Source organism: Diospyros lotus, chromosome 8, assembly GCF_014633365.1.
Source record: "Diospyros lotus cultivar Yz01 chromosome 8, ASM1463336v1, whole genome shotgun sequence".
NCBI classification, from domain to species: Eukaryota; Viridiplantae; Streptophyta; class Magnoliopsida; order Ericales; family Ebenaceae; genus Diospyros; species Diospyros lotus.
The window spans coordinates 27,393,297-27,413,353 of NC_068345.1; the positions used below are offsets into that span (position 1 = coordinate 27,393,297).

Sequence of the window (20,057 nt, forward strand, 5' to 3'; positions counted from 1 at the left end):
GATTAAAAAAATTTTCTTAGTCAATTAATAATTCGAGTACAAAGACTAACATTTTGTCTAATAATTATTACTTGATTAAACTTTTATGTTATTCGATTAAGGCATTACTCGATTAAGGATAACTTTTTAGTAGATTAAAAATTTGAGCAAAGAGACTTGTCATTTTGTCCAAAATTTATTACTCGATTAAAATATTTTGTTATTCAAATAAGGTAAATGTTACTCAATTAAAAATAACTTCTTAGTCTATTAAAATTTCAAATACAGAGACTTGTTATTATGTTTAAAAATTTTTACTTGATTAAAATATATATTACTTGAGTAATATATCATTTACTCAATTAACTCTTTGGTTATTCAATTAAAATTATTCCATTCTTATTCAAGTAATGCAAGTTAGTAATTGATTAATTTCTTTAGTATTTTGATCTTACTTCGATTAAAAGGATAACTTAGTCAAATAAGATACTCGTTACTCAACTCAAATATTTCTTGACTTGAATTGAAAAATGGTTACTCAATTATGTTTAGTAGTAAGTACATTAAATTTGATTGGATCTTTAAATCCTAACATATTTTACTCGATTAATAATATTTAATATTCGAGTAATGTTTAAAAGTTACTTAAAATTGACTTTGGTAAACATAATTACTCAATTAAAATTAAACTTTACTCGAGTAAAACGTATGTTAATCGATTATTGATTACTATTACTCGATTAACAACATGTTTTCATATTTAAGCATATGTTTTATATTAAGCATCAAAATCAAGGACAACAATTTTCAAAATTAAAGAATTAATTTTCAAAAAGTCATTTATTAATGAAAAGATATGAATGGTTATTCATTAACTTTGAACTATCAAAGTGACTATTCAAAATAGTTACAACTTTTCATGAGGGGTAGTTAAGATTATTGAATAACTAAGTACTAATTAGTTTGGTGGTTATTCTTAAAAGCTACAACTCTTTATCAAGGACTAGTTACTTGATAACTATATTCAATAGTCACAATTATGATATAGCTCTATAAAGAAGGATTAGGTATATTGGTGACTACTTTAATAGTTACAACTTTACATGGAAAGGTATCAAGGTAGGTAGTTATGACTGTGACTATTTGAAAAGTCACGACATTTTATAAAGAGTGAACAATTCTATAAATAAAGTTATCATTTGGTTCAACAGAGAACTTTTTTCCCATACTAGTGAGCAAAAATGCATATCCAAACCAAATGAGAAACCATCAAAACCAGCATGTCCTCATTAAATGAATATTTTCCAAACATGAATTAATTTTTTTTTATCATGTAATCAAGAAGATACTCATCTTAGATTCTGCTTAGATGCACCAGATTGAAGAACTAGGGTTGGTTTCTTCTCATCGTATTTGGAGAAAGTAAAAGGAAAAATGGTAAAGAGTAGGAATTTGAAAGTACCTCTGACGGTTGAAATGGTGCAAATGAGAGAGATTTGTTTTGATTGGGGAGCAGCTGAAATCAAATCTTGAATTTCATCAGCGGAGAGAGATCGGATTTCACTAGCGGAGCTCAATGACCAGTCCAGAGGGCCGCATCAGGGAGGGAAGGAGAAAGAGAGAATAAACTCACAAGGGTTCTGATAAAGATAGTAGACGACGTCATTTTGGCTCCGAAATGAGAAATTAGTGCTCAACCAATGGTAGCATGCCCGTGGGTGGGTAGAACAAAACCGCCTTTTGCTGACAATTCTAATTGCACCCATCACTTCGTTTAGCGGGAATTCACCTAATCCCCCCTAAATAATTTGTGCGAAAACTAAGTTACACAATAAAGAAACTATAAACGACACATGAACACGTCTAATCTTTGTAGATAAATAAAATAAAATAAATGTTTGGTACCTTAATTTTTCATACACAATGACTCAAATAGTAACAAAAAGAAAATACTATTGAAATGAAACATCAAACAATAAAAACAGGGGGAGCAGCAGACCCTTCTCTAACCATTCTAATGTACGAGTAACCAAGAAGGAGCTTCTAGTTTTCTGTTAGAATGCCTGAGAGAAACTTTCAAGAATAAGCCTAAAGATGTTTACAGCAAAGCTGAACCTTGAGCAGCAACAAATGTAGGGAGATCTTCAGCCCTAGAGAATTTGCGAGGCTGCACCTCTGATGTATAAGAAATGGTATGGAAAACAGCAAGCAAGTGCCTATTTGCTTCTTCTCCTGGGGCTTATGCTGAGCCCACTGGGATCATCTTTATGGCAGCAGCAATGGGCATGCCAAGGAATCCCAGGGAAATGCTGAAAAACCACTGCGGCAAACTGAGGGGGCAAGTGTTTGCAAAGCTGCCTAAGAATTCGACAATAATAATTTGGAAGACGACTGTGCATGTAATCACGGCCACAAACACATAGCTATTCAGCATGCCTTTGAAGACGTTTATCTTTTCCATTTCTCTCGAGCTGATCTCGTTGAATACCTGCAGAAATAAAAGCAGCATTGTGCCATTACGTACCATACGATACTTGGTAGATTAGATTTCAAATTAGAAGAGACTCAGAATTTATTGATTTAGATCCAGCAAATAGTAGCTATAAGAGTTTGCACATCAGCCAATTGTTATCCCATCAGACCCGACTGGTATAAATTTTCATGAACCGGAACTTCCATTTTTACTCAAAAAGGCAGGAAAAGTGGTCTTATTTATTTAATAGCTTAAGCTTAAGCTTCAGAATATTTAAGGGAAAAGAACCACCTCAAAAGAGGGTTCCATTAGCTCCGTGGGATGTGTTTAATTTTGTGCCACCACTAATTTTAGCATTAGTGTGGTTCAACAAAATGCAAAAGAAGCATTGCTATTGGTTTGATATTATACAAGCACCGTACACAATTGTAGAAGCAAACATGAACAGCATCAAGAAATTCAACTAAATTTAAAAAATGTCATAAAATATGAAAAATTACCTGACAAAAGACGAAAGTGTTAAAAATGAGTGTGTTAAGAACCAGATCAGATTCGGGACCATCAAGGTTGAAGATTCTTTTTCCTTCTGTTTGAAGATACCATATTATGGCAAACTGATAAAAAGACTGGCCCAATACATTCCTCCACATAACATTACTGATGAAGTTTCCTTTCCTTCCAACTGGTGGTCGCTTCATCAATTCATCATTAGGAGGTTCAGTTGCTAGTGCAAGCGCTCCTAGCGTGTCCATTATCATGTTGACCCACAGAAGCTGAACAGCAGTAAGGGGAGCACTTCCTGAAAGGATAATAAGAATACACAAAATGGAAGAAAACGGACAGCATAATGAGCAACGAGATGTTTAAAGAAATCTGTCAGGTAAGTTTAATTAAGACCAGTCTATTTACCTGTCAAACAAGCTGAAGAAAAGTTGACAATTAAGGCAACCACATTCACTGTCAGCTGAAACTGAACAAATTTTTGAATATTTATGTAAACCGAACGTCCCCATTTGACCACAGTTACGATTGTAGAGAAGTTGTCATCCAGAATTATGACATCAGCACTCTCTTTAGCCACCTAGGAAGAGAAAACAACTCAAAACATTTTCTATAGATTTCATAAGTGTAAAATAAATCTCGAGAATTTGAGAACTATAGAAAAGAATTGGAACAAATGGACCAAAAATGTGCCATGAAATGAATAAATTTTCTGTAGATTTCACAAGTGTGGAATATTCTAAATAAAGTGAGAACTTCAATAGAAAAAGAATTGGAACAGGTGGACAAAAAATGTGCCAAAAAAATAATAAACATCTATTGATTTCAGAATTAATCATCAGTGGTGAAAGTTTGTTATAGAAAACAACAGGGATTGACAGGCAGAAACAAAGTAGTTTGTGTCTCCGTACGAATCCCTTAAAATGAGAACCAAACTAAAAACTCTGTAAAACAGCCCTAAAGTTTCATTTTAGTCTAATTTCCTTAAATTCCAAATTTTTCACTAACCTGAGGAACATGAGAACTAATCCCTTAAAAACATAGAACCAGGAGCATAATCAAATAGTACTTTAAAGTAAAGAATAAAATATTTGTTCTCATTAGCAAATGGTACAAAATACAGTTGGGCACTTCCTTGATGATATATTTTTCTATCTTTCAATATTAGACTTCGACAAGTGAGAATAATTTTCAGATTGAATGAAGCCACAAGTTTTGAGAAAAATAGGCATTTTATTGAGACTCAAACAGACATTATCCCCATGCCAACCCATCTCTCAGGTCAAACCCATGCTTGTTGGACTATGCAGTTGGTGTCGGGGAGATGGCAAACAGAAAATATCTATTAGGTAAGGAAATCAGCAAAAAGGAGTCTAATCTTGGACTAGGGTAAAAATAAAGCAGCGGAAGTTAATTATAACCTCGGTTCCAGCAATGCCCATAGCCAGCCCAATATCTGCTTCATGAAGTGCAGGAGCATCATTTGTACCATCTCCAGTGACTGCAACAACTTCTTCAAATGTTGTTCGTATGTGTTTCACAAGGGCATGTTTATCCATTGGTGAAGATCGAGCCATTACCTAGACAAGAAGAAATATAATAAAAGGTGTAGTTACTGTATGAATTTCAGCTCAATATTCAATGAGTGGGTGCATTACAACCAACATCATATGATAATTTTCAAAAGTAGGAATGGCATGTTTTGGAACATACACTGAATATGTTTTCCTACTATCATAAATGCTGTTGCACTAATTGATTCTGTGTGCCAATCTTGAAAATAGCCCAGACATTGCTTTTCTCAAAATTTTAAAGGAAAGAAATACATGGCTATTGTGATCCATAACTGTAATAACTCTAAACCAGGAGAAATGGTATAGGCACTGTAAGAATGTACGGAAACCTTATGGAATTTCATTAACATACAACCCTAGTTATAGGGTTGAATATTTACAACTTAGGAAGATTACAAGAAGACACATTAGGAAAGTATCCTAATTTGAAATTAGGAAACTATCCAAAACAGAATTAGGAAACTACAGAATTTAGAAACTTCTAAAAACCCTAACATTCTAGAAATAGTCGTGGACGGCTGCTTTCCTCTTTCTCTTAAATTTCACACGATAACACTCTCCCCTCAAGCTGGTGAATGAATATTAATTATTCTCAACTTGCATTGTAACACCCCGCCTTCTCAAAGGCGTGTCACTATACTAGAACTCAACCTAAAAATATACATTCTCTTCATACGACACATTTTGTAACACCTCAAGTACCGTATTCTAAAGAAAATCCCCCAACACATCATTACAAATGCGGAAGCTAAATCAAAACATGATATGGTACATAACCGAATTCACTTTATTCTTAACATAGAAATCCTACCATAGTTTAAACATCACCATATTCTAAACTAAATACATGGAAACTCATTTCTCAAAGATAACAACGAATTACCTCAACATAATCAAATGATACCTCAAATAACATCGAATCATAATAGTATTACATGATCAATTTCTCAAACGTCATTCGCAATACATAACATTCTTACATTTACAAGGCTGATCCTCAACGGGATATAAGTTTCTCAACATGACTGAAAACATACCTTGAATCTTCATGAAGAAGCAAAATACAGGACTGACTCGCCAAATCTATCGGACACGTCATCACGTGCCGTCACATCTCAATCACTTCCCTACCCATATTGCAAATCTCAACTAGAACGTTTGAATATTCCAGGGGCATAGCCCAATTAGAAGACGAATCTTCTAGTTCTAGTGAAGGTTTAAAAACAAATACGTGAATGCATGATGCAATCACATGAACAAACATACGCCCTAGTGTAATTTTTCGGGCAAACCAACTCGGCACGGAACCCTAAGCAGTAATCTCGACCTGCTTACGGGATATTCCTAACGTTGTTCCAACAATACCCTTAGAGAATTACGACTACACTATCAAGGCAACATCCCATCCCGACACAAATATCGATATGCCAACAATATCATGCCAAGGAAAAATCACGACTGTCGATGCAATAATATATGTACAAATATGACAAGATATGCATATATGCTTTAGCAACCATCATGCTCAATATGGCAAAACATAACATGGACAAGCTTTTGGGGAAAACCACTCACCTTAACTTAGCCCCTCAAGCTTCCTCGATATGCATGTCTTCCCTCGATTTCTGTGCCAAGCCTCAATAACCACACAAATACTTAATATTGAGCCTCAAAAATCCCTAGACATTATATTTATTCAAAAGAATATCAATATCTATTTTTCATAATTTCTCCATAATTTCTTCTCATTTTCTTCCTATTTTCTCTTTGGTAATTCCAAAATAAATACCTACTCAAGTATTTTTTCAAATTTTTCTCTACCATAAATCATAAAATAATTTTAAAAAAATATTAAAAAAAATTCCAACACTTACCCCTCGGCCACGCGCCAGGCGAGTGGGCTGCGGGTGATGACCAACGTGTATAACCCACACGCCGATCATCTTCTCTAGTGCCGGCACACTGGCAATACTGGTTTTTCATCCCATTTTGTTCTCATCGCATCAATCACCATGGTGCATCTCTTGGCTTGAAAGCACCTCCAGAAGGCCTCTGACCGACCGATTGAAGATCTGGCTTCGACGATCGCCTCGTACTCTGGCCAAGCCTCGAAACAACTTAAAATGTGCACCAAAATGCACCAAACTCTCCAGAAATCTTCCTCTCGACTTAGGGAACAAAAGCCCTTTATCCATTTCCTTCGAATCTCTCTCAAACACACGAATTTTAAGCTTCAAACTTAAGAAATGCTCGGCCCCCTTCGACCTTTATTTATATCCAAATTCGAGCTTTGAAATGTCCAATCCTGTCAAGTCCTTGCTCCCTATCATCATCACGGCCATTAAATGGCCTCACCATGCCCTGCTATAGCTGTGATTTGACCCAACAAACCTTTAATTTTTCCGGCGACTCTACGACCAAAAAACAGTCCAATCGGCCATCCCCGTAGCCAATTTTCGACCAATGACCAGCCATGATGGCCTTAGGCCTACTCCTAGAGCCCCTGGGACCCTTCTAGCAGCCTCCCTCAGCCAAAATCGGCTATGGGAAAGGCCAACCGGCCATGGCAATGTTCACACTACCAGATTTTGCAAAATTTCACTTTCATCCCAACTTCTATTCTAATTGCATTTTAGCCCCTTTCCTTGAAACCCCCGAGTCTTTCAATATATCCATTACGATCCACGAGTTCAAAACTTTTCGTTTTATCCCCAAAGATTCCGAAAACATGTCCTTTAGGCCTCTCTCGGGCAAAATTAGAAATTTACACTTAGGCCCGAATTTACGTTTTGATCGTAAACCCTTTTGTTTCCTACTGAAACCACTTAAGAGTTGTTCCTTATGCAAAATGTTAACCTTCTCAAGGTTCCGTTGACTTCTCGGAAGTCCTTTACGGTCATTCAATTTTTCAGCTTGAATCACAACTGTACTGAAAACTATTTCTAATCCGATTTCTTTCAATGCCATATCATTTTTCTTCGGAATCTAGGCTCTAAGGCACTCCCTGCAGTCGATTCAGTCACTCATAACTATACCAAAAATTACGTTATAGCCTTAATCTTCTGAAAATTTTACTTATGCCCAAGATAAATTATACTTGAGCCCTTTGAAAATTCTCAGGTATTACATGCATACTAGGTTTTCAAATCTTCTAGTAGTCAATCCTTTTGTTAGATGCTCAGCCACCTGTTTCTCAGATGGAACATAAGGTATTTGAATTATACCTTTCTCAAGCTTCTTCTTTATAAAATGTTGGTCAATCTCAATGTGCTTAGTCATGCCATGCTACACAGGATTATGAGCAATGCTTATGATGGATTGGTTATCACAAAATAACCTAATTGGCTCATTAACAGCAATCTTCAGATCTTCTAGAACAATCCTTAGCCATAGCAATTCACATAGACCGAGAGCCATAGCCCTAAATTCAGCTTTAGCACTTGACCTTGCCATTATACTCTACTTCTTACTTCGCCAAGAGACCAAATTCCCACCTAAAAACACACAATATCTAGTAGTAGACCTTTTATCAATTAGAGATCTAGCATAATCTGCATTTGTATAGCCTTGTATGTCCAAAGTACCACATTATTTGAATAAAATTCCTCTACATGGGGTTGTTTTTTAAGTAGCACAATATTCTTCTCACAGTCTGCATATGATCCTCAGTAGGATTACACATAAACTAGCTTACCAAGCTCATTGCATAGGCAATATCTAACTTTGTGTGTGACAAGCAAATTAACCGATCTACCAACCTTTGATACCTCCCTTTATTCACCGGTTGACTACTGGCATCTCTTCCTAATTTAGTAGTAGGTTCCACTAGAGTGTAAACTCCTTTTCCTCCCAACAAACCTGTTTCTTTTAGAGAGTCCAATATATACTTGCGTTGGGATAGGAAAATACCTGCTTTGGAGTAGGCCACTTCTATTCCCAAGAAGTATTTAAGTGATCCCAAGTCTTTGATTTCAAAATTCTGAGCTAGCTTGCTTCTTAGACCCTTCTGTTCTTCCATGTCATCCTTTGTTACAATAATGTCATCCTTTGTTACAATAATGTCATCCACGTAGACTAGTAATGTAGTCACCTTTCCCTTTAATCAGTGCTTGAAAAAGATAGCGCAGTCCCTCCTACTTTGCTGGTATCCCATGTGCTTCATGGCTTTAGAGAACCTATCAAACCAGGCTCTCAGTGACTACTTGACGCCATAGGGAGCCTTTTTCAACTTACACACTTCATCTGCTTTTCCTTTCTTGAAACCTAGTGACAGTTCCATGAACACCTCTTCTTCTAAATCACCATGAAGAAATACATTCTTCACATCTAGCTGTTGTAGATGCCATCCATAGCAAGCTGCTAGGGATATATAAGAGGATCCTCACAATGGTCATCTTGACTACTGGAGCAAAAGTCTCCAAATAATCAATCCCATATATTTGTGTGTAGCCCTTATCCACTAATCGGGCCTTGTACCTTTCCAAAGACCCATTTGCATTATATATAGTTTACATTGAAAATCCATCTACAGCCCATTGGAACCACCCCCTTTGGTCCAGGCACTAGATCCCATGTGTTATGTTTCTCCAGTGCTCTCATTTCCTCCTGCATGACTAGCTTCCATTTTTTATCCTTTAAAGCCTCATCCATTGATTTAGGGATGACAATGGTATCTAGGGCAGTCACAAAGCTTTTATGCTTTTGGGATAGTTTGTGATAGGAGATGTAGTTGGCTAAAAGATGCACTAACCCCTTTCCTGATGGCAATAGGGATATCCAAATCATTTGGGTTAGAATTAAAAAGATGTGAGGATTGAATCATTTCAGTACCTGGTTGGGAATCAGATGCTAATCCTTGCTAAGGTTGAAGAATAGGTTGTTGTCTTCTGTGGTACACAAAATGAGAGTCTTTGAACCTTACTGAGGATGAAACCTCAGTTTTACCTGCTTGGTCAGGAAGGTTTTGATCACTAGGAAAATGTGAGATATGATCAAAAGGATCAGAGATAGGCTCAGATCTAGTAGGTTCTAATGTCTCGAGAGGGACTAAGTCCAGACTAGGAAGGGAACTCCCTTGGGCACCCATTTGTTGATATTCTCACCTTGGGACCAAGGTGAGAAGAGCCAAAAAATGGTTGAGACTCAACAAATGTCACATCTTTAGAAACAACGAATTTTCTACTAGAAGGATGATAGCATTTATAGTCTTTTTGGGTAGGTGAATAGCCAAGGAAGATACAGCGAAGAGCCCTAGGGTCCAACTTGTCCCTATTTTGCTTAGGAATGTGAACAAAGGCTACACAGCCGAAGACTTTAAGAGGAATAGAATTATGTAGACTGATGTCAGGAAAATGGGATGAAAAACACTGGATAGGTCTTTGATGACCAAGGAGTTTAGAAGGCACTCTATTGATCAGGTAGGCTGTTGTGAGAACTGCCTCTCCCTAGAAATTCTTAGGGATATGATGATGGTGGAGAGTTCTAGTGACATTTAGGAGGTGTCTCATCTTCCTCTCAGCCACTCCATTTTGTTGAGTGTTGATGCAGGAAGACTCATGGATAACCCTTTTTTGCTAAAAAAATTAATGCAAGTGTTGGTTAAAATAATCTCTTGCATTATTTGTCCTAAATTTCTGAATAAGAGAGCCAAATTTAGTCAAGATCATTGTATAAAAGTGAGGCAAAATAGTACTAATAACAGGCTTGTCCTTTAGAAGAAATACCCAAGTCATTCTAATGCAATCATCTATAAAAGAGATGAACTATCTAGCCCCAAAACAATTGAAAATCCTAGATGGCCCCCAAACATCAGAATGAATTAAGGATGAGAAGACAGTTTATTGCTAATAGGATAGGAGACTCGATAATGCTTTGAAATTTCACATACATCACAATGCAAAGTACTAGGATTTAAATGTTTGAATAAATCAAGGAAACATAGTTTTCAATAATGAAAAAGGAGGGTGTCCCAGTCGATAGTGATGAAGCTAGATGTGTGTAAGGGTTTTAGGAGACTGAGATGTGAAGGCTAGCTTAGGTTGAATCCCTTTAGGCAACAAATTCTTCCTCTTTAGAACATACAACCCATTCCACTCCTCAGCAACACCAATCATCATTCTCGTGTCCATTTCCTAAAATTCACAAGTATGAGGGGAAAAAATAATACAACAATTGAGATCCTTAGTAATTTGATGGACAAAAATCAAGTTGGTTAACTAGTTAGGAACATGCAAAACTTGATTGACAGGAAGAGTAGGGCTAAGAGTGACCCTGCCCTTACCCTTTACAAGAATACATGTCCCATTGGCAATGATGATCTGTTTAGGAGTTTCAAGAGGCTTATAGGTGTCAAAAACAGTGGGATTATGGGACATGTGGTCTGTAGCCCCTGAGTCTAGAATCCATATGTCATCCTTAGCAGTTTTTGAGGCAATAAGATAATTAGAATGAAAGTGTTACCTTGAAGGTTACCTTTTTGGGCAAAAGAGTATGATCCATCCTGGATGGTTTTCAGGAACACCTTAAGTTTGCTGATTTCATCAGCATTTAGCTGGTTGAACTCTAGTCCAACCATAGATTTTGCCTTCTCTGTAACCCCTTCATGCTTGTTGGAAAGATAGGCTTGATTCTTAGAGGGTAAATTTCTGAAACCCCCTAATTTTTGCAGCACGACCTCCTTCCCATACAGCTTGAAGCAAGTCTCTCGAGTATGTTCAGGTTTCTTACAGTAGGAGCACCACAAACCTTCTTTCCCTTGTGACTTGGATGACCCACAAACTTCCCTTGTTGGGGTCTGAACTTTGATCCTTCTCCTTTATTAGTTAACATGGCTGACCCTTCAAAACTAGTCTCACCCAGCATGGCTATTCTCCTATTCTCCTCACTTTAAACAACAAAAAATACTTCATTGAGAGATGGAAGCTTTTATCTTCCAAGGACTTAACCCCTCCCCTAGTCATACTCGACATTGAGTTCGGCCAAAAACTCCACAATTCTATCCCTTTCAAGTACAGAATTAAGGGTGGCTGCATCTTCACAACATACCATTTTAATGTCTTGGTAGTGGTCAAGTTCCAGCCAATACCCATTCATCTTGTTGTAATATTCAATGACTATTAAGGCCCCTTGCTTAGTGCTACTCAATTTTAGCATCCTAGACTTTAGAGTAAGTACGCCTAACTGTCTCCCAAATGTCTTAGCAGTGGACGAAAACATATAGTTTTTACAAAGCATTCCATAGCCATGACATGATCATGGAATCTTCTATATCGCAAGCTAGAAATCCGAGATCGAATGCCTTGGGGCCTGAAGCTGTTAAGTGACTTAGCTTTCCTCTTCCTTTTAGGAAGGTCTTCACCAACTGAGCCCACTGTAGGTAATTCTATCCATCCAAACGGTAAAATTGATGCATCCTGAGTAGATCGTTGGTAGGCAAACCTCCCATTGGAGTATCAAATGAATTAGTCTCTCCTGAGGTCATAGATGGAGCATTCTTGGAAATTTCAGACATATTTGGTGAGGTAGATGGAGTAAGGTAGTGCAATGAAGGTAGAATAGCAATCAGGAGTCAAGGGCACTAACGACTAAGGGATGGCAAAGAAGGCCAGAAAGGAGCACAAAGTGCTGGAGTGTAATGAAGGCTGGAACAAATTTAGAAGCAAGGCTCTAATACCATGTAAGAATGAACAGAAAACCTTGTGGAATTTCCTTAACATACAGCCCTAGTTATAGGGTTGAATATTTACAACATAGGAAAGATTACAACAAGATACATTAGGAAAGCATCCTAATTTGAAATTAGGAAACTATTCAAAATAGACTTAGGAAACTACAGAATTTACAAACTTCTAAAAGCCCTAACATTCTAGAAATAGTCATGGACGGCTGCTTTCCTCTTTCTCTTGAATTTCACATGGCAACATGCACAGATGAATTTCCTAGGGTTAGCCTTTATCGGATTGGGAGAATAAATAAAATCATTATGTGGAAATGTACCAGATTTTAACCTCGCAAATGAAGATTTTCCAGGTTCTGCATAAAGCAGACACCATACACCTTTTTCAGGCATTGATTCAATAATAAGCTTCAAAAGAATTATATGGCTAAGTGGTCCCATCACCTACGGCTGTTGGATGTTGCATTCCAAACCCTAGGGCTTTCAAAATCAATTAAACCCTAGATTTGTTTCCAATAAACCCTAGATGAAGATAGAATGGTACAAACGTAGAAGCACCTGAACTTTTGGAATAAGCTCATGCAACTCCTCCTCACTCTTCATGCGAAATTCTGGACCTTCAATAGCTATGCCCTTATCAGTCAGGATACCACATTCCCTAGCAATTGCCTTCGCAGTGTTTATGTTGTCTCCTGTAACCATCCGCAACGTGATGCCTGCAGACTTACAGATTGCAACAGCTTCCTTGACTCCTGGCCGAACTGGATCTTTAATTCCTACAATTCCTATACAAGTATACCCCTCAAAGGGAATAGGACTTTCAGCAGAAAACTCATTTCCCAATTCCTTATAAGCAAGGCATAAGGTTCGTAGAGCTTCATTGGCAAATTGTTCAATTGTATCCTTGTGATGATTGAAGGATGCCTTGTCCAGAGGAACCACCTTACTGTTAGAGTCTATATACCTGTCACATGCAGCCAAAATTATTTCAGAAGCACCTTTGCAGTGGGCCCGTAAACCTCCTCCAGGAAGCTCTAAAACTACTCCCATCCGTTTCTTCAGAGAATTGAATGGCTCAACTTTCAAAAGTTTTGATTCTTGTCGTTCAGCTTGAAAATCCCCACCAAGCAACAGCCCAAATTCTAATAGAGCTGTTTCAGTGGGAGTTCCCAGGACTTCAATTTTGTTGTCTTCATTCTTAATGATCTCTCCTCCAGTGTTGTTAAATATGGACTGAATTAGTACTCTCAATGCAGGATCAGAAATCCTAGAGCAAAATGTTGAAGTCTCTGCAAAGCTATCAATTTCCACGATTTTCCCACAAATGCATGCTTTCACAACACTCATGTGGTTAGTGGTTAGTGTTCCTGTCTTGTCGCTGCAAATACTAGTGGCAGAACCCATAGTCTCACAAGCAGAAAGATGGCGAACAAGTGCCTTGTCATTCATCATCTTCTTCATGGCAAAAGCAAGGCTCAATGTCACAGCTAAAGGCAGTCCCTCAGGAACAGCAACCACAACAATTGTAACTGCAATAGCAAAGTATTCCAGAATTTCCAAGGCATCCTCTCCCGACCAACTCCAGTGGGACCCTTCTTGCAGCTTATGACTAAAGAAGCCTTGAACCAAAACAGAAAATGTAATGACAGCAAAGAACAAGCCTATTTTCCCAATAATGGTTGCCACTCCATTCAGTTTAACTTGCAGTGGGGTTTCGTCATCTCCCCCTTCACTGAGAGTAGCAATCAGTTTTCCCCACTGTGTTCTCATCCCAACAGTAGTAACAAGCATTTTGCCTGACCCATCCTGAACTTTAGTTCCAGATAGCAGAAAAGGATTATTAGCAGTCACATTTATTGGCTCACACTCTCCTGTTAAACAAGATTCATTTATCAACAAAGAAAATCCTGAAATGAATAGTCCATCAGCTGGGACCTGATCTCCTACAGCAAGGTGAACAATATCACCAGCAAGTAAGTCATACATTGAGATCTTTTGCCTGTATCCATTTCTAGTGACCTGAACTGTAATCTTTTTCTTCTCCTTATCCAAATCCTTGAATTGTAAAGATTGCTTATAATCACTTGTAGCAGTAACAAATACAACCAACAGGATGCTTGCAACAATACCAAGTCCATCATGGGCACCCTTAGGCCATCCTTCCATTGCTATGCCAACAATTAGAGATATAAAGGCACAAACAACAAGAATCGTGAGTGTTGTATCCTGAAGGGCTTCCCACACAAAAACCCAGAATCCCTTGGGTGGACTTTCAGTAAATTTATTAATCCCATAAATTTCTTTTCTTCGGCTCAGTGAATCCACAGAAGTAGAAATACCATTGGTTGTTGAGGTGGAGAGCTTGTCTGCAATGCCCTCAACTCCACCATGATCTCTCAGCTTCTTAACATTATGGCACTCAACAATGGATCCTAACTCATCAGCACAAATTTGGAAACCCGCAGCTTTGACTTCCTCTGGTACAGAGTAAGTTATACCTGGAAGCATTCATTTGAAAATCCACATGAGTAAAAACATAACATTGGAACATTGACAATTTAGAAAATTCCTATGATTCTTACCATGGATAAATTGTAGGGCAGCTTGCGAAACCAACACTGCTACTCTGAACTTCTCCTACAACATTGAAGATTAAATTATAAATATGAGAGCCAGAAAGAAAATATGAGCTTCTTGTTCTCTAAAAGGGTGCTGAGATTGTCCCAGACAAAAAAATTTACAAGGCAAGTTTATCATTAAGTGTTATGTTAATCTTTTGATATAGTATAACTATAATTCATATGCTGTTTCTGACGTTGAAAACATGGCCACTGAAGTTCAATCCCACATGAATTTCTGTAGTAGTTGCAATAAAAGAGTTAGAAAACTGCAAGTACAATGCAGTAAATTATATTAATGAGTTGTAAAATTAAGAATAGTGCTGGGGAAGCGAAGGATAGGAATAATTTAGGTTAAGACAAAAAAGAAAGACATATATCAGTCCCCTAAAAAAGAAAATATGACCTTAGTCAAAGTAGAAGAATGAAACAGCATTCTGTAACTGGCTCAATAGTAGAGGCAAGTGTCCCAATGTTGCCACTAGGTACACAGCCAATTGTAGCCTGCTATATGATAGGCACTCGTCTCTTCCATAGTAGGAGGTAGAAAAGGTTGGGAATGTGAGTGATTGTTGCCTAGTCGCCACCTCAAATAGACTTTTCCCCATGCATTCACTCCTCAATAGGTTGTAGGAGAGTTATGCCATGTCCAGAAATTTTGCTAGACCTGGTAGAGACAAAGTGCCTCAGTCTATCTATCAATTTGGGGTAGAAGCTTGTAGAGAACTAGCCTTAAGAGAAGGTCAGACCCTAGGAGCTTTAATAGCTCTGTCCATGTTCGTCCCATGAAGAAGGGGGGGACTCCCCTTTTGTTGATGATAGCCTTTAGCAACCTCTAGGATTTCACCACATTTTTAAAAAATAGTTTGGTCACCTCCTTTATCATGCTAATTTGTAGGGGTTGGTGATGATGTCAAAAAATTTGGGACAATTGACACATGGTTGGGGCCTACAATCCTAGTCAAGCTCGATCAACAACCTGTGTGGAGATATAGTTAATATTAGTAGATAATTATGCCATAAGATATTCTTTAACATATTCTATCTCTAAATAAAGTCAAATCCTAATGAGATTATGATTATCTACATTATTCAATCAAGACAAAACCCTATATATCAAGAGGATTGAATCTAATTAGGGTTCATTTGGTTCAGTGGATAGAATAGGATAAATTGGCAGATAAAAATTATCTCGTGTTTGGTTTGTTTTTATGAATGTGGGATAATAAATGGGATGGGAGTTTGAATCACACGAACGAAGGATAACTTAATCCAAGAGGGGGGGGGGGGGGGGGGTTCAGGATAAGCAATCAATCCTTGATTGCTTATCCTGTGATATCCTCTCCACAAACCAAACGAACCCTTAGAAGACAAGCCTTATAAAGGAAACAAGATCATCCCAGTCATTAGTTAATTACACTTTAGAGTTCTAGCAAGACCAGAATTCTTCAGTCCGTAAATAAAGGCCCCTCGCAACCTACAAGATGATCATCTTGTCACACAATTCAGGTCAAATCTTCATATCCACAATCTGATCTCATGAAATCTCGGTGTCGGTAACTCTATAATTCTCATGCTTTTCTTTATTTTCCTTAGTTTTTTGTCAATTATTTCTATCAAATACATTATTGACTTAAGCACTGGAGGCTGATTCTAGGAGTGCCCCAGGCAATCTTAACCCTTATCTTGCAAGTGCCAGCCCCAAGGCTTAATTCTCCAGTTACCTTCTATCCATAGTTGTCTCATGAAGAAGGGGGCTAGGAGTCCCCTTTTGTTGATGATAGCCTTTAGCAACCCCCAAGACTTCACCACATTTTTATAGAGTAGTTTGGTCGCCTCCTTTATCATGATATTTGTAGTGGTTGGGATGAAGGTGCCATACTTTAAATTTTATCCACAACCACACCTTGGTAGAGGCTAAAATAAAGTCTAGGGATATGCTTTCCCAAGGGCACTCTAGTGTAGACAAGGTTCCAACAAACTCCTAGGTGATTTGAGTCTCCATCTTATCCTATTGGTATACCAAATAGGTCTTCATATAGAGCTCAACTTCATTCCTCATCTATAGTCAATAATATGCTAACTCAAGAGATGAAGAGGTGTGTCTTTGTCCTAGGTAATATTGCAATACTCCTAAATGAGCCTTCTCCTTAGATTATCCCATTTAGGTATGTATATGTGCCTTTATTTGGTATAAAGAAGCCCATCTTCCTCTTAAAGGTGCTAAAATCCTACTCTCCTTAAGAGCTCTAATATCTTTTTTATCCATGGGATCATGTCGACTCCTCTCTAATTCAGCTAATGGTATCTCCCCCTATCTTGCTCATGGCTAACAACCTTCGGGGCACTAGCAGGTGGCTTGGGTGGCTTGGCTTCAAGTTCAAGCTCACTCTTATTATCCACCTCTAGCCTAAGTGGTTCCTTATTCAATGACTTCAATGGTATCTCTTTCTTGCATCATCAACAATGGATTGGGTCTAGTAGTGGTAGGCACCATCAAAGAGATTTTTTTCCCATAATGAACATTGAGTCATAATAAGGTATTGGTACCATTGATAGGGATTGATTTATCTTGTTTAATTTATCATTATCGTTTAGACAATAGAGTTATATTGGATTTAGAGATTAGAATCATACTTTGATGTTGTTTCCTATTTTAATTTTAAAGATTAGATTTAGAATTAGATTAGGATTTTGATTTGTTTCCATTTTTAGATGATTATAGAAATTATAGGATTTAGATAGGAATCATATTACAATTTAGATTCCTAATCATACTATAATTAGATATAATTTTGGCCTTTAAATAAGGCTCATGATACAACTTTTTATTCAACTCTTGATTATTGAATATATTGGTATTGATTTCCTCTATTAGCTATTCTTTCTCTTCTTTTCTTCTCTCTTGGCTTTACTTCTTTACTCAAACTTCTACTTCTTCCTTACTTTCTGCAATTTTTCCTACTGTCCCACATCAACCACATTTATCTAATGTCTGAACTCCATGCCATACACCACCTTGAAGTCATCCATATGTGCCATTGAGAAATCTATTGTTGTTCCCTTTCATGCACCAAGTTGTATCTCTACTGAACAGATTTTGTTCTAAGGGTATAACACCCAAGAACTTCAACTAAGTTTGTAGAATTCAAACTTGTTAATTGATTCAATGAATAGACATCTATTTATACAAGTTCTAAGCTATCTAATCCTAATATTTAGGAGATAATATACAACAATAAGATAAACTTTAACAGAACTTAAGTAATAAACAATAAAAGATAACAATCAAATCTACTCCTATAATTTCTCCTGATTTCTAGGAGTTTCAATCTTCAAACTTTCTGCTTATCTTTCCAACACTTTAGCAGTCTTCTTTATCTTTTTGTAACCCTCTTATTTCACTTAGGACTCTCCAACACCCCCCCTCAAGCTAAGGAATAGATATCTCTCATTCCTACCTTATTAATGAGAGTCTCAAAACTTAATCTTGTCATGGATTTGGTGAGCACATCCGCTTCCTATTCTGCTGTAGGGATATATGTCAATTTGATGTCTCCTTCTTCAATTTCCCATTGGATGAAACTTCGGTCAATCCTGACATGTTTCATTCTATCATGTTGTACTGGATTATTAACAATACATATAGCTGATTTACTATCACTGTAAAGCCTTGTTGGCTTTGTTAGAGGTAGTTGTAGATCCTCCATTAATCTTACTAACCAAATTAGCTCACAAATTCCTTGGGCAATGGCCCTGAATTCTGCCTCAACACTGTTTCTTGCCACTACAAATTGTTTTTTGTTTCTCCATGTGACTAGGTTGCCCCACAATTTTGTGCAAAAACCTGATATAGACCGACTGTCCATCACCTGATCCTGCCCAATCTGCATCAGAATATCCTTCAGCCCCCCTTTCATTACTCTTTTGAAACAATAATCCCTTACCTGGTGTTCCTTTCAAGTACCTCAAAATGTGGTATACAGTTGCCATATGTTGTTGTGTTGGAGCATGCATAAATTGGCTTATGATGCTCACAGAATAAGCTATGTATGGCCGAGTTAAAGACAAATAGATTAGTCTTCCAACTAGTCTTTGATACCTTTCCTTATCCACCTGAGGATCATTATCTCTTTTCACATATTTCCAATTTCTTTTTAGAGGAGTGTATCTTGGTTTGCATCCAATCATTCCTGTATCTCTTAGAAGATCAAGAGTATATTTTCTTTGAGATATTATCCTACCTTCTTTACTCCTTGCAATTTCCATCCCCAAAAAATACTTCATTGTTCCCAAGTCTTTTAGCACAAATTCTGCCTTTAGCTTCTGTTTTAGGGCTGCAATTTCTTGAACATCATCCCCTGTAACAATTATATCATCTACATACACAATCAAAATGCAACTTTTTCCATTGGTATGTTTAATAAATAAAGTGTGGTCAGCCTTCCCTTGTGCGTAACCGAATTGAGTCAAAGTAGAGCTGAATTTCTTAAACCATGCTCTAGGAGATTGCTTTAAACCATAAAAAGATTTATGAAGCTTACATACCTTGCCAATCCTCTCTTCTTTCTCAAACCCAGGTGGAATTTTCATATACACTTCTTCTTCTAATTCTCCATTTAGAAATGCAATCTTGATATCAAATTGAAATAGCTCCCAATCTAAATTCACAGCAATAGACAATAATACTCTAATGGAGTTTAATTTAGCAACCGGAGCAAAGGTTTCTTCATAATCTATTCCATAGATTTGAGAGTAACATTGGGCAACAAGCCTAGCCTTATATCTGTCCACACTTCCATCTGAGTTGTATTTAACTGTAAACACCCATTTGCAGCCAATGATCTTCTTATTTTTCGAACTATCAACCACTTCCCATGTGTGATTGCCTTTGAGTGCCCTTATTTCTTCCATCACTGCCTCCTTCCATTTAGAATCAGCTAGGGCTTCTTGGATGTTTCGAGGTATACTCACTCCATCCAAAGTAGTAATGAAGGTCCTGAATTTAGGAGATAACCTGGAATATGTCAAGTAATTGGAAATTGGATGTTTCACACATGATCTGATGCCCTTTCTTATAGCAATAGGAAGATCTAACTCACTGTTTGCAGCATTATTTTCTCCCTCAGTTGCTGGACCTTCCCTCGATTCTAACAATTGGCTGAGTTAAGGAGCTGAACTTTTACCTCATCTTGAATAGACTTTTATTGGTTTTTCCATGTTCAAGTCTTCTTTTA

General features: G+C 37.3%; 1 protein-coding gene across 1 annotated transcript in view; it reads right to left on the minus strand.

Moving 5' to 3' along the window:
• Positions 1-1,824: 1,824 nt before the first annotated feature.
• LOC127807398 (calcium-transporting ATPase 1) overlaps positions 1,825-20,057 on the minus strand; it is a 40,734-nt gene continuing 22,501 nt past the window's right edge. The window contains exons 2-7 of the mRNA XM_052345216.1: positions 14,785-14,839; positions 12,761-14,700; positions 4,375-4,533; positions 3,362-3,533; positions 2,953-3,251; positions 1,825-2,467 (exon numbers count right to left, since the gene is read on the minus strand). Of these exons, the coding sequence (XP_052201176.1) occupies positions 2,219-2,467; positions 2,953-3,251; positions 3,362-3,533; positions 4,375-4,533; positions 12,761-14,700; positions 14,785-14,839 (2,874 nt within the window). The 3' untranslated portion in view covers positions 1,825-2,218. The remainder of the gene's footprint in view (positions 2,468-2,952; positions 3,252-3,361; positions 3,534-4,374; positions 4,534-12,760; positions 14,701-14,784; positions 14,840-20,057) is intronic.